Here is a 19,482-nt window from a genome sequence, read left to right as displayed (position 1 = left end):
TACCTATGAACCTGATTTAAGGAGCAAGAAAAGCCTTTCTAGACACAGAGATTTCATCAAGACGCCATAGCTGTATCCTACTGTTTCTGGCAAAGATCAGAGGCACCAGTGCAGGGGCTGTTCAGCTGAAGTGGACTGTGGGGGAGGAAAAATACAGACAGAGAAATGGAAGCTTTGGGACGTGGGAGGGTTGGCACACGTTTACATGAACTTTCCTATTGCATTACTGACCAGGCAGGCTGCACAGCCCATTCCCCAGGGCCCCATCACATTCAGGTCATTTATTTTCTCTTGTTGCCCGGCTTGCCTAATTTTTCCTCAGAGAGAAAGACAATCCTACAAACTTTTTCCACCTGTAACTTTATAGCTCTGGATTCTGGCGATGACAGCATGATGGCTACCACAGTGGGAGAGGTACTTAAAGACTTACACTGCAATGCAAATAACCCTTGAGGGGGGGGAGTGGGGAAAGGGAGAAAGAAAAGCAAATGGGAAGTGAAAGAACCACAACTGAAACAAACACCTTGAAACATCTGAAAGCAACTCCCAGCTTATCTTCTAACATTATGTTATGTGTGTTGTCTTTGGAAATACAGATATACATATGATAAAAGTAATTAGCGGAACAACTGGGCCTCTTGCAGAGAAATTGTGTGCACAGTGCAATCCTGCCTCACCACTCAGCCTTGAAGAGTGAGTATTTCTGAGGTGGAAAATAGGAGATACTGAACTGGGAAAGGCAAGCCCATGTAAGAGCTTAGAAACAGAAAGTGAAGACCTTTCAGTGTTGGATGTGGCCACAGCACTGAAGGGGAAGCTGCAGAGATGGCCCAGTGTTCTGCTCCATGACCGAGGACATGCATGGCGCTGCTCACAAAGCCTTCACAAGCGCTCCTCCCTCCTGTGACCTCTGCTGCAACAACCAAATGTGGGGATTTGGGAAGGCAGCGTGATCACCCTGGCTTCATATTCAGCCTTCCACTCAGGCCTACCTTACAATCACAACTATCACGGCAGCACCACGACTAGCTGCTAGCAGTGTGGACCTTCATTTGGGGCTCTTGGAGCAGTTTCAAGATTATCACAGTTCACTCATACAGTAACACAGCAGTATAACAAACCAAAATACTAACGCAGACTATTATTTTGTAGTATTAAACATTTTAAAAGAGAATTTATTTTCTGCTACCAAAAGACCCACTGTCTTTTAAATAACACGTCATTATCCTGGCACTACAGTTCTTTAAAGTACTGGAAGCACTTAGATCCTGAAGTAGTGAAAAACTACACTGTGATGAGCAACAGTAAAACTTTTTTTGTTACATTTTTCAGCAGAAGTTCCCATTTCAATTTGACTTTAAAATATGTGAGAGCAATGCAGATCAGCCTCTAAATAAAAAAAAAGCCACAGAAATCAACTGTATGGACACACAACCAGTTTCAGCAGTTGTACAGGAGGCTACGGCTCCTTTGACACTGTGATTAACCAAAGTCATGTTTAGTAATTACTTACAGATCCTGTAGGCATAACCTGCAAAATCTCAAACAAAAAAATCCTCTAAATGAATGGTGAGGGCTCTAAAATCTTAATACAAGTGACAACTCCAACATTTGTATCTAGAAAATCTACACAGGGAAGTTAAGAGGCTCCCACATGAATACTGCACTATAGCAGACAAAATAGAACTGCATCATACATCAAATGAAATTTCAATATTCTTACACCATTATTTCGTTTTGATGTAGTGCTTTTTACCCAGCATGGTCCCTGCTGCTCTAAGAACTACAATTACACCCACAAGTGAAAAGGAGCTAACACTGGAGTACAGGAAAGCTCACTCCCAACAGCTCTATCTCCAGCAAGCTCTTCATGGTTTTTACCATGAAGACATTTCTTAAGTGTCATTTCCTAAGTGAAAACACCACAAAAAAATCAAATATAGAGTTGCTACACTGGTTTAGCAGTGCTGCATGTTCAGAGTGCTGTTAGAATACTCCATTCCTGGTTTACTTCAAGCTTCCTTATATGATGTGATGGCATATGTCAGATGTTGCACACAGGATACAATCAGGTCATAGATGCCATTAACTGGAACTCTGTTCCCAGGCTTTCTCCAGCAGGTTGCTAAGATGACAACTGTCTAGATGTCTGTAATTGGAAACAGGCAATTGGCTTTACAATGACTTTTAAAGTTACAAGAGTGTTCAAACACAGCTCAAGACTGTCAGCAGATTTCTGAAGGAGACGGGTCTGACTTTTGCCTATGCAAGTTGGCCCTTTGACAACACTAGCAAACCCCAAATCAGCTCAACTGTACCATAGCAGGCAATCTACCTCAGTGTAAGAAGCGCACAGCAGAATGATGTGCACTTGGATTTTAAGAATGCAACGTTTATTCCACCATCTTTGCTAGACCATGGGTGAGACCACCAGTGATGGCCCTTGAGAGCTAACCCAAGGTCCTACAGGCATCCCAAGGAGCCCTTCCTGTAGCAGCCACTGCCACCAGATCAGACGCCTGAAGCAAAAATGGTGGATCAGGAAGTACTTGGCCTACATGGGAAGGAGGGATGAGACAGTTCTCAGAGGTTCCCTCTGGGCTTATTTTCCACAATTATGCTGGATAAAATAGGGAAGCTTCCTCTTTTTGCCCTGCAAACATGCTTCCCAAAAACATATCCAAGTACCACCCACCAGTTTTTGAGGGATCACCTGACTTAAACTCATATAAGAAGGGATATTTGACAGCTAATATTTATTTACTTCCTGGATTTTTCATAGATACCTAAAATTTCATTCATATAGGTACACACACAAATAGCATTTATGTGTGTGTACATGCATGCATGCTTTCTGAAAATACTGCCTTGATGCAAATCAATATGGGATTAAACATGTTTCAGTTCAACAGCTTAGAGTTCCTCAAACTACATATAGCTTTGACTTTCAAAATGCGCTATCCCCTTCTATTTCTGAATGAAATGTCAGAAAAATCCCATGGACTGCCATTTGATCAGCATATTCAGGAATAAAGATTTTGGAAACATAATACTAGGGACATTTTCACTGTCTACACAGGAGAATTTTATTTTGTTTCTGGTGGAGTGAATGCTTCTATTTGCCAAAATTATGGACCATGAGGACAATGCTGACTGGGTTACATATGTGCAGCAGACTGTGAGAAGTGAGAAAATGTAGAATCTGGGAGGAAACAACACAATACAGTACAGAATTCAACGAAGTCAGGAATACTTGGGAAAAATAAACATTAAGACAATTTTATTCTGTCTTTATAGGTTTCTGGAAACCTCTTTTCTTGGAATCTAATTTACTTACTCCATCTCCTCCTGCCTAGGAAAAGTTAACATGGAAAAATCCACAAAGAAAAAAATCCTAAAATGACTACAGATATAGGAATGATCAATTCAGAAACTACTGCCTTTTGAATATACCAAATAATTAGGTAAAAATTAATAGAGGGACTCAGATACTCACTCATGAAATGTAAAATATTTATTCTCTCTGCATCCTACAGAAAATATTAGGTTATTAAAGAGATATTTATTTTTTTCAAGTCACCTGAGTTTTATTTTTTCTTTTAATTTTCATTTTAGTTTCATCAGAAAGGAGAAGGTTGGATATCTTTAAAGTAAATTATTTTGCCTCACCCATTACTGTAGTATCTGAACATCACCAACAGTAAAAGTTTTTTGGTTACTGAGGAATTTAAAAGCAATATTAAGAGAACTGAAGCAGCACAAATCTTCCACTACAGGTGGACAGCATCAAATGCTACCCATACTGAAAGCTTTCCTCAGCAATATTAGCCTTATCTTTCTTTATGTGGCTTGTCAGCTCTTTTGCATCCATAAACTGATGGTGCAGGTGCACAGGCAATTGAGTCATCCTGGCATGCCTACAAATACTCTTCATGATCCCTTGAGCAAAGGAAATCTGATCAAATCCCCAGGCTGTCATATGTACGGATTTTGGTAAAGACTGGGGGAAAAAAACAAAACCAAAAACCAACTGGTCCTTGAAGGACTCCAGCAATGGAAGAGCCAGAAGTGGAAGTAAACCCTTCCTACTGTCACCAGTAGGAAACAAACACCCTGGAAGAGACAGACAGGGTTTTAAGACATTCTTACAGACTTCTGACAACCCTCATAAAGGACCTTGCAGTACCTTTAGACAAGACCATGTGAACACCACCAAATGCCCAGAAGGATGAGACAGATGATCATGGATCTGAACTCTTGGAATAGATTCAGTACCATGTCCTCATATTGTGCCATATGAAGACAACTAGTTTTACCTTCAACAGCAGATCCTTCCTTTGTAGTTAACTGACTTGCTCCACATCTTCATGTCGCAACTTGCTGAAGTACTGAGATAGCGTAATATACACTAAAGGTCAGAGATAGCCATTACTGATGGGAACGCCAAAATGGCTTCAGCAAGATGAAGCTGTACATTGCCTTCCTATAGTTTCCACAACAGCCTCATCAGGAATTAGGCATCTGATCCTGGGTTAGAACACACCCAGGTGATTAACAGATAGTCAAGTAGGTATAAAAGAGATGCCTTCATTGCTCATGAAATTATAGCATATTTGAAGAAAGATCCCTTCACTGAGTGAAGTGTTTGCTTTTTCACAGCTCCAAAAAAGAAGCAAAGGTCATAAACTCCACCTCCTGCACAGCCATCCAGAAGTTCTGAACACCAGCCTGGAACACAACAGGCTGCTGCTGTGTCAGTAGAGATTTGTGTAATTGCTGCAATGGACTACAGTCAAAGATCTTCAGAGCACCCCATTCTCAGTTTTACTTAATTTTGGACTAGAGACCATCCTCTTACTGGAGGTTAACTTATTTTATATATAGCTTTTGGCTTGTGACAAAGTAAAACATGCATTACTACTTTAAAAGAGGGTCTTATCCTGCTACTCTTCCATGCACAGGCTTAATTCTGTAGTACTGATTTTTCTATTCTCCCCCTCCCTTTGGCTCACCTATATTGCAGAGAAAGCTTAAGAGATGTGCTCAATATGTATTTTACCAGGTTGTCGTTAGCATTCCCTTGGAGGACTCAGATGTAAAGATTCCCAGACACTGTGCGCTAGGTTCCATTTTTAGACCCACTACTTTCTCTGTAAAGCCATGAGAACAGTGCTGGCCTTGGAATATGTGGAACCTTAAAATAAAAAGCAGACCCCAAAGTGCTGAAAGGGCAGTGAGGCATCTGGGAAGGTAGATAATTCCACAGGCCATGTTATCTTTCAACCCTACTGTCAGATTAAGAAAGATGGCAAAGTTCAGGCAATTTGAGCTGCCATTAAGTTGTCATTGCTCTTTCTAGACCTGCTGGAAAGAAATAGGGCCGGCCTGTAAAATATCATGTTGCATACCATTCAACAGCTACATTTTTGCCTAATCTTGGATTTTGTATTTTCTAATCCCTGTGTTTGTCTGCAAAATTATCTTGCAGTTATAATGCATGTAAAATAACTCATTCAAACCAGAAAGTCAGTTGTGAAAAACCCCAATCTGTGGAAAACAAACAAACAAACAAAAAAGGCAGAGAACACACACATTATGGGCTAATTTTAACTGCTCGGAATTAAATCCCTTATAGATACTGGCTGAAAGTTTGTTTTCATAAATCTGTTTTGTTAATGCAAATGATGAGCTATACTTTACATCTGTAGTGAAAGATGGGGAAGGTTCAGGGAGCCATCTAAAGTAAATTCCTTTGAACAATGCAGCCAGCACCTCCAATGTCCTTCAAAGTGATAAAACCAGTGACAACCTGAAATATCCCTGAGGCAGAAGGAAGAACAGTCTTCTACAGTCTCAGATCAGGGATGGAAACAATACAGCTATAGGATTTTTTTTTAAAAGGTAGAGCAATTAATCACTCCTGGTGGGGTCTAACTGCTGTGGAAGAACTTCACTTGACTTTATGCTATGAAGGCAGAATAGACTGACAATAAATATAAACCCCTATTCATCCTTCAGTGAAACTGTTCCTCAGATAACTATACAGGTAGCTCAGATACATCCTTTTAATAACTAGCAGTCTAAACCAGTGCCAAATAGTTATCTTTTTTTTTTTGGACAGATATCAGTATTTGCAAAATGCAAAGCATATTCAGATCACCAGTGATTAGCATTCGTGTAAAAATACCAACATTAGTATCAGTGGACTACTAGTGACAGGGAATGCAGCTGGAAACAGTAGAATGAAAGCCCGATTCATTGCACTTGCAATTTTTCTAGATACAAACATCTCATAATAGGCACCTGCAGACATCCTGCTAACCCTCCCCCTCCTTCTGGCCTCAAAACTCAAACCTGGTTCAAATCACCGAAACAATATTAAAAAAAGATGCTAATTTTAACCATAGCAAACCCCAAACCCTTGGTTTTATTTATCATTAAAGGATACATAGACTAGATATTTACCTCTTTAACAAATAAATTTTCTGCTTTTTGTTCTGCATCTTCAGGTACAGAAGGATACAGTGTCCTGATTTCCAGTGAAATTGTGTCTGTCTGACAACAAACAAAATAAAAGAAATTAGTCAGAGTGACAGAACAGCAGCTTTGTCTCATAAAAAGGTTAAGAAACTTATTATCATGGCTTGCATTTTTCAATTTGTCGTACAGCCAATACACATGCATACCAACAACTACAACCCAGCTCCTGCCCACACATGCTATTCAATACTATCAGTTAAAGCATTAATCACAAACAAGAGCGGTATTTGAATAGATCTCTGGGAACAAAGTTGTTCCAAGCAAACTTGCTTCAGTCTCTGAGGTTTCTGATTAAAAAGTCATCAAGTCTTCCTTACATCCTCTCCCAGAAACACATGCCAAACCCAACAGTGTTACTTGCTTCCACCACTTCCCTTCTGCACCACATGCCTTTTCAGCAAGGAATGTGGAAACAGTACTAAAAGCTTTGGCTCTTCTGGAAGGAGAATAGAAACGAAGTAAGTTCTCCAAATAAGCTGCAGAAGGACTGCCAGAGGACAACTTGATTGTCAGAAAGCAAATTAAACCAGGCAACAGCTTCTCAGTGGGGCACTTCCATCCATGGGTGCACACAGCAGAGCAGGATCAACATGGGACTCCTGATGCTTTCTGCAACCTCCTTTCAGACTCAACAGACATTGCATGAACTAAGCCATTGTTTTTTGAAAGCACTGAGCTGGCTTGTCTGGCCCCACAGCAGGAAACCACACAGAGAAGTGCATCTCCAGAAAGTCTCCACAAGGAGCCAAGCTTCCCAACAGGCCCAGTGAGGGGACAGGGCCATCAGCAGCGCTCCTCTGTGTAACCCCAGGGCCTCCATGCTGATGCTGGGCAAGGCAGCCACTTCACAGAAGTCACACAAGAGAAAGCTTTGGGTTATACTAAATTAATCCATAGATCTGGCCCACTCACTTTCTCTGCTAAAAGAGGGGAAAACAAAACCAAAACCCAGCACTCCAGATTACTCTCTTAGTTATAATGGAGTAACTCCATTTATAGTTATAATGGAGTAACTCCACCCCCTCAAGATAACAAATGACTGAAACCAAGACAAATCTGATCTCCCACATGTATTTTCTTTCCTGTTACAGAAAGGGACACAATTTCTGGAGTGTGAATGACATACGACTGGTTTAGTGTGAAGAACCATTACTTACTAATGTCATGAAGCAGCCTAAGATTATCTTCTGTGCCCCTGGCGGATCTCTCTCCAGTCCCCAATCTCAGACTAAAAAGTGATGCTTTTCTCACAAATTGAAGCACCCAGACTCTATGTGACCATTATTGACTGCATGGATATTACAGACTGCATTTTTCCTTACAGCTTACACAGACCAACGTTTTCCATATAAGTAATTAAGTCAGAAAGGCATGTATCACTCAGGCAGACGTAAATGTCATGGGATTTCCCAAACTTTTTCTATTTCATCTGGATAGCTCAAGATACAACATGATCAAAATTCTTTGGCTCCCACAAATAATGATGGTGCTTTTTAGACACCAAAACGTGAAACCCCCCCTGCTGTTCTGGAAAACTAAGTGCACTTTCCTAAATGCGGGTTCTTACGCTCTACCCAACTGTATCACCAAAGCCTACATGCACTGGGGATTTACACAATCATTTAGTCTATGAGTAAAAGAGACAGCAGATGGAGAAGTGTGGATTTTCAGACCACATTTAGTAATAGTGAAGACGTCTGAATCCTTGGTTGTTTAGGGAGTTCCCAACAGTACCCACAGTCTCTGAAATGTGCTTCATTATTTTTACTTCATGCATAAGTGACATTTTATGTCCCTTTTATTACGTGACCCCAAGATGACTTGATCCCTGAACACAGCTAAAAACCCACGGATGCCCTGAGGTCCATCATAATGAAGTTCTTCTGTGCCAGCAGTAGCAGCCACAAAGCACGTACACTGTTGTTCCATGATATCACCACCACTGAAGATCAGCTGCTGTTTCCAGACAAAATCAGAGCGGGAGACCACAAGAGAAGAGATGTGCAATGCAGTCTGTACCTCACTTTGACCCTGTCGTGTTGGTGACTAAGCTGCAGCGAGACCACCAAGCTCTTCCATTTGCCCATAACAAAACTTATCTGGTCCATGTATTATGCAGAAGATAATGTTCAATATTCTTTTTTTAGGTAAAAGATATAGTAAGTCAATTATTTTTACCTAATACAACACCTTCTGTTAACCAGTATCAACACACTGACCAAAACAGGCAATATTTGTTTTAATAGGGTCATTGTGCCTCTCCTTCCCTTATACTACTTGTTAAAAAGACTGTAGCTGAACAGGACATGTAACTCAAGCTCACTGTTGCACTTCTCGTATGCTTCCCCTCTTCTCAACAAGACCGCAGCTGAAAGAAACATAACTGTGCAAAATGGACAGATTGGGCATGTTGTGTTTGCAGACTTTGCCAAACAGTATCACAGGTTTACTTACATAGAATTGGGAGGTGGAAAATTTTGTGTATTGTTATATTTAAACTATTTTTAAAAACTACAAAGCACTTCCCTTCTCAGAATTAGTTATGTTCAACCACTTAGCTGCAAAAGCTTTGCCACAAAAACACTTCCTGTTCATAACTGATTACTTCCAAAGTTAAATGCCCTTACAAGCTGATCAGACATAGCACATATTCACCAAAACCTTCTTACTTCAGAAAACAAGAGAATTTCAACACCAGACAAAGTGTTTCTGAAAGGGTCATAAAAAAATAAATATGGATTTTATTTACAGAACTCAGCATTTATAAATGTATTTTGAATGAAGCATAATTAGAATTCTAATGTTTAGGCAATTGTAGCAATTGTCTGTTCATCAGAGGCCAACTATCTTCTTATTTGTGCATGCAACCTGTGACAATTGAACAATGCAGGTATCATGTTAAAACATTAAATTCCATAATTCTTCTGAATTATTTCTTAATCCATTTCATACATGTATCCTGTATCAGCAATGATTTGCGGCATTCAGCCAGGCTGTCTCATTTGCATAAGCTTTTGGCCGCAGGTGTTCCATTAGTTATAAGGTACAATTTAATTAAGCACCCTCTCTTGCTATATCCACTTCTGACAGTGAAAGCCACAAGTTAATATGGATCCTTATCAGTTATTAGGAATAACTTTATTATGAATAACGTGTTTTTAGGCAGTGTCTGCTTCCCACTGACATGGCGAGCCCAGTATTTGAAAATGGAGTTCAAACTCCATTAGCCATTTCAAATATTTTTACTCTAAATCTGTTCTAACAGCTTTTAGTCTGAAAGCATGTTACCAGTGGTTAAATCTTTAGATGGATGCATCAAAAATGATTATATTTACTTCCTGAAAAGGCAGCCCTTCTGAGAGAGCTAACCGCACACAGGCAGAAACGTTCCTGTATGTTAATGCTTAGATTCAATTGCTCTAAAAAAAAAGCTGCTCATCTGCATTTTCATCCAAGTAAACAGATTTACTTAACATTACCAAAAATTACAATGAGTTAGTCCATCTAATGAAAAAGCAGGATGAGCTCGTAGAGCAACTTTGCTGTACAAATACCACTGTGCAAATGCTGTCACTATACATGGCTCTGAGAGGCTGCTGTTGCTGTCCCAGCACAGACCTCACTGAGGGGTGTGTGTTGAGGAAAAGAGAAAGGAAAGCAGGCACAGAGCACATTGACAGAACAGATTTTGCCCCATTATTCACTGAATCACGTTCAGTGTGAGAGGCTATGCTTTACCCACGCACTGATTGTTTTGCTGCATTAGTTCCCTATTTAAATAGTTAGAGTACATCCCTCTGTCTACATACCTCCTGCTTTCCTGCTCCTGACAGCCAGTGTGAACTCCCACTTCAAGCACACCCATATCCCATTAGTCCTGAGAACAATGGACTTCATTTCTGCTTCCTCTAAGGATGAGCAGACACAGCCTATCACATAGGAAAGTGGGAGACAAGTCATGTGCTATTGAAAATAACCCATAACCTCACCACTGTAACTCTTCTGATCTTAGAAGTAAGTCATATTTACAAGGTTATTTCCAAGAAGGCTCTAAGTCCTGCATCTCGAGCTGCTCCTGTGGCATACATGCTCTGTTTCATGTGAAGAGGCAGTGTTGTTGCCCGCTTTTACCCTCTCCCCTTAAAGTTTCATCTGTTTCTGTTGTGAACTTCTCTATCCAAATCAACAACTTTTGTCTCTGCACAACATCTAGGTCACAGAGGTTTCACATCCTGAAAGGCAGATTCTGGCTTGTTCAGAGCTAAAAAAAAGCCTGTAAGCACTAAACCTGTAGTGATGAAGAATATCAGCACTGTATGATTCAGCCTCTCTTCTAAGACCTCTATGGTACTTGGAGGGCATCTGGGTGGGCTTTCAAAAGCCCAGAAGAGCCAGGAGCATGTCAGACTGAACTTCAAAAGGTTTTACACTACACAAAAGCTTTGCCATCTGATAGCTATCCTAAATGCAATGCATTATCATTTCTATTGCAGGTTCAACTCAGGCATTCAGCCACATTTATACAATTACACAGGTTTGGTGTTTTGTTTTTTTTTTTACTCCAGCTGGAATAAAACCAGAGAATGCATCTTTGTACGTATACATTTTATATTCTTCTGTTGATATGCAGGGAAAGGGAGGAATACAGTCTTATCAGGTTTAGACTGATACCGAGAATTCTTTGCTGTTTCATAGACTTCTCATAAGATGTTGGAAATTACCTACAACAATCTTGTGAGAATAACTGTATTCTCTTTGAATGACATTCAGAGAGAAAGCAATTCTGAGCTGAAACAGAAGACCAGACACCACAGCAGCTATGATGCTAACTGTCCCACATCTGATGCATGTGATGAATACTACAGATCCAGAAATGGGAAATCATTATTAAAAGCAGAATTTTCTCTTATGCTCACTACCTCAGATGATTCTTTTGGTGGGTTTTCATTCCAAAGAGGCTTTTGCTCATAGGATGTGCTAATACACAGGTCCAATCTGAGGCTGCATCAACACTGAGTCACAAAGTCTGTAGCAACTGTAATCATTAGGAGTTAAACAGTAATGTCCACCATTTCCTGGGGCATTATCACATTAAATAACACTCAGAGCCAGTCTGAGCACCTCCTAATTCAGTCAAAGGTGGATCTTATTCTACTCAAATGGCTGACCCAGACTTTTGTGCACAGGTGATATTTCAGCAGGAAGGAGCACAGCTATAAATAGCTGGAGCTGAAAAACCTGTCTGCTATGAAAGCTCTGCAGTGCTGTGTGGTAGCATAGGCTTTTGTTACTGCAGCTGACTTCAACAGAATGCAACAAAGAAAAGAGACAGGTTTATTGCAAGGATATGGACCCTACCTACTGCTGCCTCTGCCCTTCTGTGAGTACTGGCTACTTCTGCAATGCAAGTACTCCTCTCATCTGTCTTAATTTATATCTTTTCTTTTTTCCTTTTTTCTTTTTTTTTTAAATTTAAATATTATGTAGAGCAGCTGCAAAGCCCAACACAGAGGAAATAATAGAAGTAGCTACTAAAAGCCAGCCAATAGCTGCTCAAAATGAAATGAAAGTAAGAATATGAAAATATGGTTTGACAGGCACAGCTCTCAAGCAGTAGGACATGATTCTTCTTTCACTGAGACAATTTGCTCCACTCACTGGAGTTCAGTTATTTTAAATCAAAGGGCTCAAGGGCCTTGTGACTGCACACAGTATGTCTAGTCAGCTTTATAATGCTAAATTTCAATTCCAAAAATTTACAAATGTGCAAAATGGATAAAAGAATTAACAATGATGAGGAAATCTACTTCGTTTAGTCTTCTCTCAGTCCCATGAGTACATTAACTTAGTTAAGGCCACCAAGGAAATAGAGCCAGTTAGTAAAACAAAGCAGCGGATTAGATTAAGCCAGCCCCATAGGACAGTAGCAGTGCCATGAGCTGATGGGAAGGGCCCTCACACAGCAGTTACAGTTGGTCACAAATTGAAATGCATTTCCATTAGAGAATATCTATTCATCAAAATATAAATCCTTTAAAAGATGGGTTGATTTTGAAGAAGTTGCAGTTTTGAAGATGCAGGCAATCTGCCAGTTTACTGTGCCTGACAGCACAACTCCCCAGTCCGACCAGGCAGCTCCTGCCCTCCTGAGCTGCCCATCACTGCTGCAGGGAGGGCTGCCCTGGACTTCCAGGTTCTCAGGCTGTTTGCCATCGCCAGAACAAACAACAGGGAACCCAGGATGAGGTCAGGCAGCTCCACAGCTGCAGGATCCCGTATCCCTTGCCTGTCAACATCCCACCATGGGAGTCTGCCTCAGCACTGGGGACTCTGCACTCTCCATCACTCAGGATTCCAGATCTCAAATCCCACTGGAGAAGAATTTAAGACAATCCCAAAACCAAAGATCAATTACACTTGGATTTATCTTTCTTGTGCAATCTAACATTGGCAACAGAACATCTTGGAAATATTACAGCCACCATCTAAGAAGTCTGACTTTGAGCAGAAGGCAGGGAATCATGGGCTGTCTGATTCTAGCGGCCAAATACATTAAACAAAATAGGATCAGAAAGACTGAATGCAAGTGACGGAAGCTAGATTAAATTAGATTGTAACAGAAGGGAGAGATTTCAGCACTGGCCAAACTACCACTGTGCTGAGCAAACAGACAAGTATACATTATGGAATAACATGTTTTCTGAGTTCCTGAAATATATTTGGGAACAACCAGAACTTCAAGTTCCCATGGGTGATAAACAGCACAACAGGAAATATGCACTGCAAGTGAGGTGCAACTTTAAGAATAAGAACACCAACTTTGAGGGTGAATAAATCAGCACTGTGACCAGTGACTACTAAACTAATATAATGAATGCTTCTAACAAATTTGCACTAATACATTCTAACAACAGACTTGCTGTGCTCTCAACCCGCAGGCACTGGGCACCCAAAGGGACTGTCATGATTTAACTCCAACCAACAATTAAGTACCATGCAGCCACTTGCTCACTCCCCAGTTTAATAATGGAAATTAAGAAAATAATGAAAAGGGAGACAATAGAGGAAAAAAAAACACCCATAAAGACAAGTGATACACAGTACAATTCCTCACAACCTGCTGACCAATACCCAGACTATCCCTGAGCAGCAACCAGTTGCTCCTGGCCAACTCTCCCTGGCTTCTATACTGGCCATGACGTGCTGTGGTATGGAATACCCCTTTGGCTAGTTTGGGTCAGGTGTCCTGTCTCTGCTCCTTGGGGTTCTGCTGCCCCTCCTCACTGGCAGAGCATGAGACTGAAAAGTCCTTGATCAGGGTAAGCACTACTGAGCAACAACTAGAACATCGGTGTGTTATCACCATTACTCTCATAGTAAATTCAAAACACAGCACTGCACCAGTTACTAGGAAGAAAATTAACTCTATCCTAGCCAAAACCAGGACAGAGCTTTATCTAATCCTGAACAGTAAATTCATTAATATATAAATGAAAAAACAGAGTGAATTTTGTAGGAGGGAAGTAAAGCATTATACATACATTAAAAAAATGTTAGAGAGCTCTTGGGCAACTTCTGTCTCTCTCTCTAGCAGTAAAGATAAAATAAAGAGATGAACAAACAAATCTAAGAGAAAAAATAACATGTATTTGCCTTTTACTTACTGAAAAGTCATCATCGGGGAACAATATCAGATCCTTAAACTGGTTATCCCCAATATTTTTTTCAATCTCTGTGATAACAGCTTCATAATCCAAAGGTTCCAGGAGTTTGTGTTTTTCCTGCTGTGGAAAAAAAAAGAAAAGATCAGGTAATCTTTTTACATTCAAATCTGCCTCCTCACCCTTCATGAACTATGTTCTGCTGCCTTTTTCCTTTTTTACACTAAAGTATGAATTCTTCCCAACTTGTTGCAGCTGAGCTCATGCAAGAACAGTGGAAATGAGGAAATTGGGCCACCTGTAATAGTCATTCTCCATATAATAAGGCAAGAGCAACCTGTCAGCTCATTACAGAGACCAAAACCACAACATTAACTTACCTGTCATTCTCAGGAATACTCTCTCTTCGTCCCTAAATACACATAGGCAAATAGATAAATGGACACAATTCAAACAGAACATAGATATAACTTTGAGATAATATATTTTACAATAAGTAACTTACTAATTTTTTCACTGTCTTATACAGCCTCACCTCTTGAATTGCTGGCAGGTTGTGAGTGCCACCACACTGTTGTACTTGGTTACTCTCCTGGAATAAAGTATCTGGCACCCACCCCTATTGTTTTTCTTGTAAGAAACTGGATTACTATCACTGTAATAGGGCTATTATTGCCTGAAATAGCAGTAAAGTAAGAAAACACAATAGGAACAGCCAAACACAAGTAAAGTCACACTGTCTCAAAATATAGCCCCAAAACAGAAAAAAAAGAAGCCCATCCGACATGACAGAATACATTAAACAGATAAAGAATCATGTATTAAAGTTACAACATCTGCTTAATTCAAACTCAGAGAAACTCAGCAAAGGGGCAAGACAACTGCTAGAAGAGATGAAAAAGCAGGTCATGATGCAATAGTGGATGTTAAGTGGGCTGCATATGACGCACTGTTCTTGTATTGTGCTAGAACAATACAAAGTTTTTCTCCCTTCCCCTTCCCTAAACCAAAACCATATTGTATTGAAAAAGAAAGCTTTCACATCTCCATAAAACAGATTTCTGAAACCAACAATCTCATGATTCTCCATCATATTTGATTCTGTATATATATAATTCACATATGGTCCATTATATGTGTAACAGTCCAAAAATGCAAGTCTCTCCCTCTTTTGACTTTATTCTAGAGAGTTCCTGGTTTTTCCATTAATTAGTTATCTCAAGATTTCTCCCAGCTCTTGTGAGAACTGTTTCCCTTCTACATTAAGTTCAAGATTCCCTTTTGTATCAAATGCATCTATGAAAAGTTTAATTATCAGTAACACAGCCACACAAAATAGGCTGAAACACTGGGATACTCATGTTCCTAGAAAGTCGTTCAATTGCCAAATAGCTCATGATAGGATCACAGAGTAACACAGGACCTCCACAGGTTATCTACCCCAAGCCCCTACTAAAAGAGCAAGCTGGATCAGGCTGCTTGGGAACTAGTCCAGATGAGTCTTGAAAACTTCCAAGGATGAAGATGCAATTTAAGAAGTTGGAGCTGTTCCTTCAACAGTCAGTCTATTAATTCTCTTCTCAGCCTATTAACTCTCTTAACCCTGTTTGCCAGCTTAACAGTTAATAAACTTCTAAAAATCATTAGTATTTAGTACTCACAGGCCAAGAGCACTATCTACTGATGATGAGACATTAAAGACTCGTAAAAGATAGACAAGATCAACACAGAGGAGTAATAAATGAAGCCTTTTTTGAAAGCTCTTTCCCAAGGAAACTTGTTCATGCATATTGCTGTGGTATGCGAGGGGTTGAAGGGAAAAAGAAGCAATACTTGACCTACCTAAATATGTTACATCTTTAACTACCAACTCCCAGGAAACAACTTTCTGCATGAATAAAATAAAAAAAGGATTGTAACACAGATGCCGTGTTAAATTCCTTCCTAAATGAATCTGGAGACATACAAGGCCAGTTGTCTGCCTTGCCTTACGGTTATGAAAGGGAGACTGAATTAGAACTAAAAGTTGGAATTGTTTACAGAAAAAAAGAACTTATCTAGAAGACCACTGTAAAATACAAAAGGCCCAAATCACAGAATGGTTTTGGCTGGAAAAGACCTTTAAAGCTCATCCAGTTCCAACCCCTGCCATGGGCAGAGACACCTTCCACTAGACATGTTGCTCAAAGCCACATCCAGCCTGGCCTTGAACACTTCCAGGGATGGGGCAGCCACAACTTGTTTGGGCAACTTGGGAAGAAACAGCTTTAAAGTTTATTTTAGATTCTGTGACAGGACTGTATACCAGTATGTGATGTTCAGGTAAGACAAGGCACACTACTAGGATACATGAGACTTCATATTAACCCAGTCATGTCCTTTAGAATGCTTTAAGCTGGAACTTGGGCCTGGCCAGTACCAGTTGACACATTAATATCCAGTCCTGCTCAACAAACACTTGGGTTGAGTAGCAGTTGTATTCTTCAGGGAGGTTTCAGTCTGCCATTTCCTGACAGCAGTTCCTCACAGGAACATACGGGCTCATCCATCCATCTCACTGTGCAGAGGTCACTTTTGTTTCCTTTCAAGTTATGTTGAGTCACCCCAGAATGCTTTACCCATGAGTTTCAGATTCTCCTTCATTAAATCTGCCATTATACCTAGCTATTAAATAACTCCATATAGATGTAAGTTTCAAGGAGTTAAAACATGAAAACACCAGTGCACATTGAGTATACCATCTCTGATGTACCTCAGAATTTGGCAATGATGCCCAGGTCTGAACAAAGCTCCCTCAATCAAATTTTAGCACACACTGAACTTTGTAGTAGTGCAACTGTTACCTTCAGCACGAAACTTTATAGCAACCACTTACAAGAAAACTCAAAGTAAAAGTGAAAAAATACATGCATTGATATTTATGAGATACAAGCATTTTATGCCAGCATCTCTCCTGTGTAGTGGTTTTACTGAAACATGTATGTTTTCTGCAGAAAGCTTGTGTCATTGACTACTCTAAGAATCCTCCCTTCCTAAAGCAGATACCGTTAGGTTTTGCAATAATCTCAACTCTAAGTCAGATATACCACTGAAAACATAAATGTCCACTCTTCAAAACCAGACACATGTCAACAAAATGTTAATCTAGGTCAGATGCTCCTTGGAAAGGTCATGAATGTCAGCTTTCAAAATCCTCTGAAAAAACCCATGAAGCACATGACATAAGTAGCCATCTTCCTATTCAAGTCCCAGACTAAGAAAGAGCTGGGGAATCCCACAAATCCTGGGACTTCCCTCGAAATATAGGGGAATTCAATAAGAATGTGTGGCATTTGCAGGTTCTCTATACCAAGAGAAACTACTTTTTTTTCTGGGCTGGCAGAACGTAGCAGTATTCCTTCTTCCCCCTGGAAATCCCTATGAGGTTAGGGTAAGCTCAGCTAAATCTCCTTCAAAGTTAACACTGCACAGATGTTCAGATGCAGGTGGAGGCAGGGTAAGCTATGTCACATTGGCCTCTCTTTTCAGAAACTGGCAGCACTCATAAAGCTGCTCCTGATAGCTGTCTGAAACACTCCAGGGGAAAACTTCTCCTTGACAGCTGCAAGGTCATTTACATGAGTCAAGAATGCAACTCAAGAAAACCCTGAAGCAGAGAAACACAGCGAGCGTATGAACACCACTGTTCCCACAGCACTCATTCTCTTGCTCTCAGTGCTGCAAAGGGCATGATCTGATGGAAACATTTTAACAGATGTTAAGAGAGATGTCTTATGAGAAAGCTGACACATCTGAAAATGTAACTAAACATAAGTAGATGTGACATTATAAAATCACTGCAAAACTTTTCAGTGAAGTACTTCAATATTTGTTTTTCTATTAATGTAATGACATCACAGCAAAATCCTGTATAAAGTGTAATAAAGTCTTATGACAACTCCCATAAAGAGATGCAAATAATAGCCCATTCTCCATGCACCAACTGCAGAAATAATCTAGCCCATTCCCTGCCAACATCAAGCATGCCAATAGAATAAACATGATTCCTCTCTTTATCAATTCTGCATGTTCTCACAAACCTTAAGACTATACAGTGTGGACACTGACTCCATCCTTCATAGAGACAGTTCTGTGGATTTGGCAAAGCTTAGCACTGCAATGCTTAGTATTGCATCAGTGATGGGAAGTGGCAGCTGGTTTAGTTCGCAGTTTATCTCTAGAAGGCATGAAATGATTGCTCAGTTTTCTCAGCACAGGCAGACAGAAGCAGCAATGTTGGGATTAGTGAATTTCTCCCTGCTAGGACTAAGCAGAGATTTGTAAATGAGTAGGGCTGATTTAAAGCTAATTTAATAAACATAGTGCTGCCTCTTCTCAATTTAACTTGTCTGTTCTTTTTGGAAACAGACCAACCTAGCAATCTGTGCCAAGATCAAATTTTACTGGCTTGGATTTTCATAATGCTTTTTATATTCCCTATCTCAAGTGAGTAATGAATTACACTTAGTTGTACTGAAATGGTTGTGAATGTATCTAGTAAAAAGGCACTCTCTGAGTCCTCACCTGCCACAACAATCATAGCAGTACCATTTACTTCACACCCTGACAGTGTTGTGGAGCGAGCTGCTGTGTGTTGTTGAGTCAACCTTTCCAGACTCCAAATTGTGAGGAGATCTTTAATGAGTGCCAGAGATGACACCACAGAGAGATAATCACTACTTAATTTCTGGATAAAAGAGCCCAGATTCCACCAATGACGTACAGTTTGTTTGCCTGATGGCAATCTGGTCTAGGCACAACAGCATTGTTTTTCCCAGTAATAACCACCAAAAATATCCACGTAAATGATTTTACAGAAACAGATACAGTACCTGTCTTGCCTTCAGGCGCACAGACATTGTGCACTGATGCTAGTACCTATCTTCTCTTCATAATTATAGGATAAAATGACTTAAATATCCTCCTCCTGAAGCTGTAATTCTGTGAACACTCACTAAAGGAGGAAATGATGTAACTGACACGAATAATCTTTGGATAGTCATCCCAAGCACTTCTCCATTCTAAAAATAAGCTAGACCAAATGCTATGATTTTCTAATGCTTTAATGCTATATGATTCCCAGACAACGAATCCTGAGTATCTAAAATCTACTGAATTTAATACAGATGTTTAAACTAATTTCTTCTCTTCCCCATGCCAGGAAGAAGAAAATTCAAGAAACAGATGCACAGAAAGAATTTAAACTGATGGGCTTCTGTTACCTGAACTAAAGTATCTTTGT

At 40.0% G+C, this 19,482-nt stretch overlaps 1 protein-coding gene across 3 annotated transcripts in view; it reads right to left on the bottom strand.

The window, feature by feature from the left end:
• DOCK10 (dedicator of cytokinesis 10) overlaps positions 1 to 19,482 on the bottom strand; it is a 159,637-nt gene that overhangs the window by 82,224 nt on the left and 57,931 nt on the right. For all 3 annotated transcript variants that reach the window (XM_034063895.1, XM_034063894.1, XM_034063897.1), the window contains exons 2-3: positions 14,205 to 14,324; positions 6,466 to 6,555 (exon numbers count right to left, since the gene is read on the bottom strand). In XM_034063895.1, the coding sequence (XP_033919786.1) occupies positions 6,466 to 6,555; positions 14,205 to 14,324 (210 nt within the window). The remainder of the gene's footprint in view (positions 1 to 6,465; positions 6,556 to 14,204; positions 14,325 to 19,482) is intronic.

This window comes from Melopsittacus undulatus, chromosome 6 (assembly GCF_012275295.1).
Source record: "Melopsittacus undulatus isolate bMelUnd1 chromosome 6, bMelUnd1.mat.Z, whole genome shotgun sequence".
In the NCBI taxonomy this organism is placed as follows: Eukaryota; Metazoa; Chordata; class Aves; order Psittaciformes; family Psittaculidae; genus Melopsittacus; species Melopsittacus undulatus.
The sequence above is the reverse complement of the archived record's forward strand: the minus strand, read 5'-3'. Positions and strand labels throughout refer to the sequence as shown.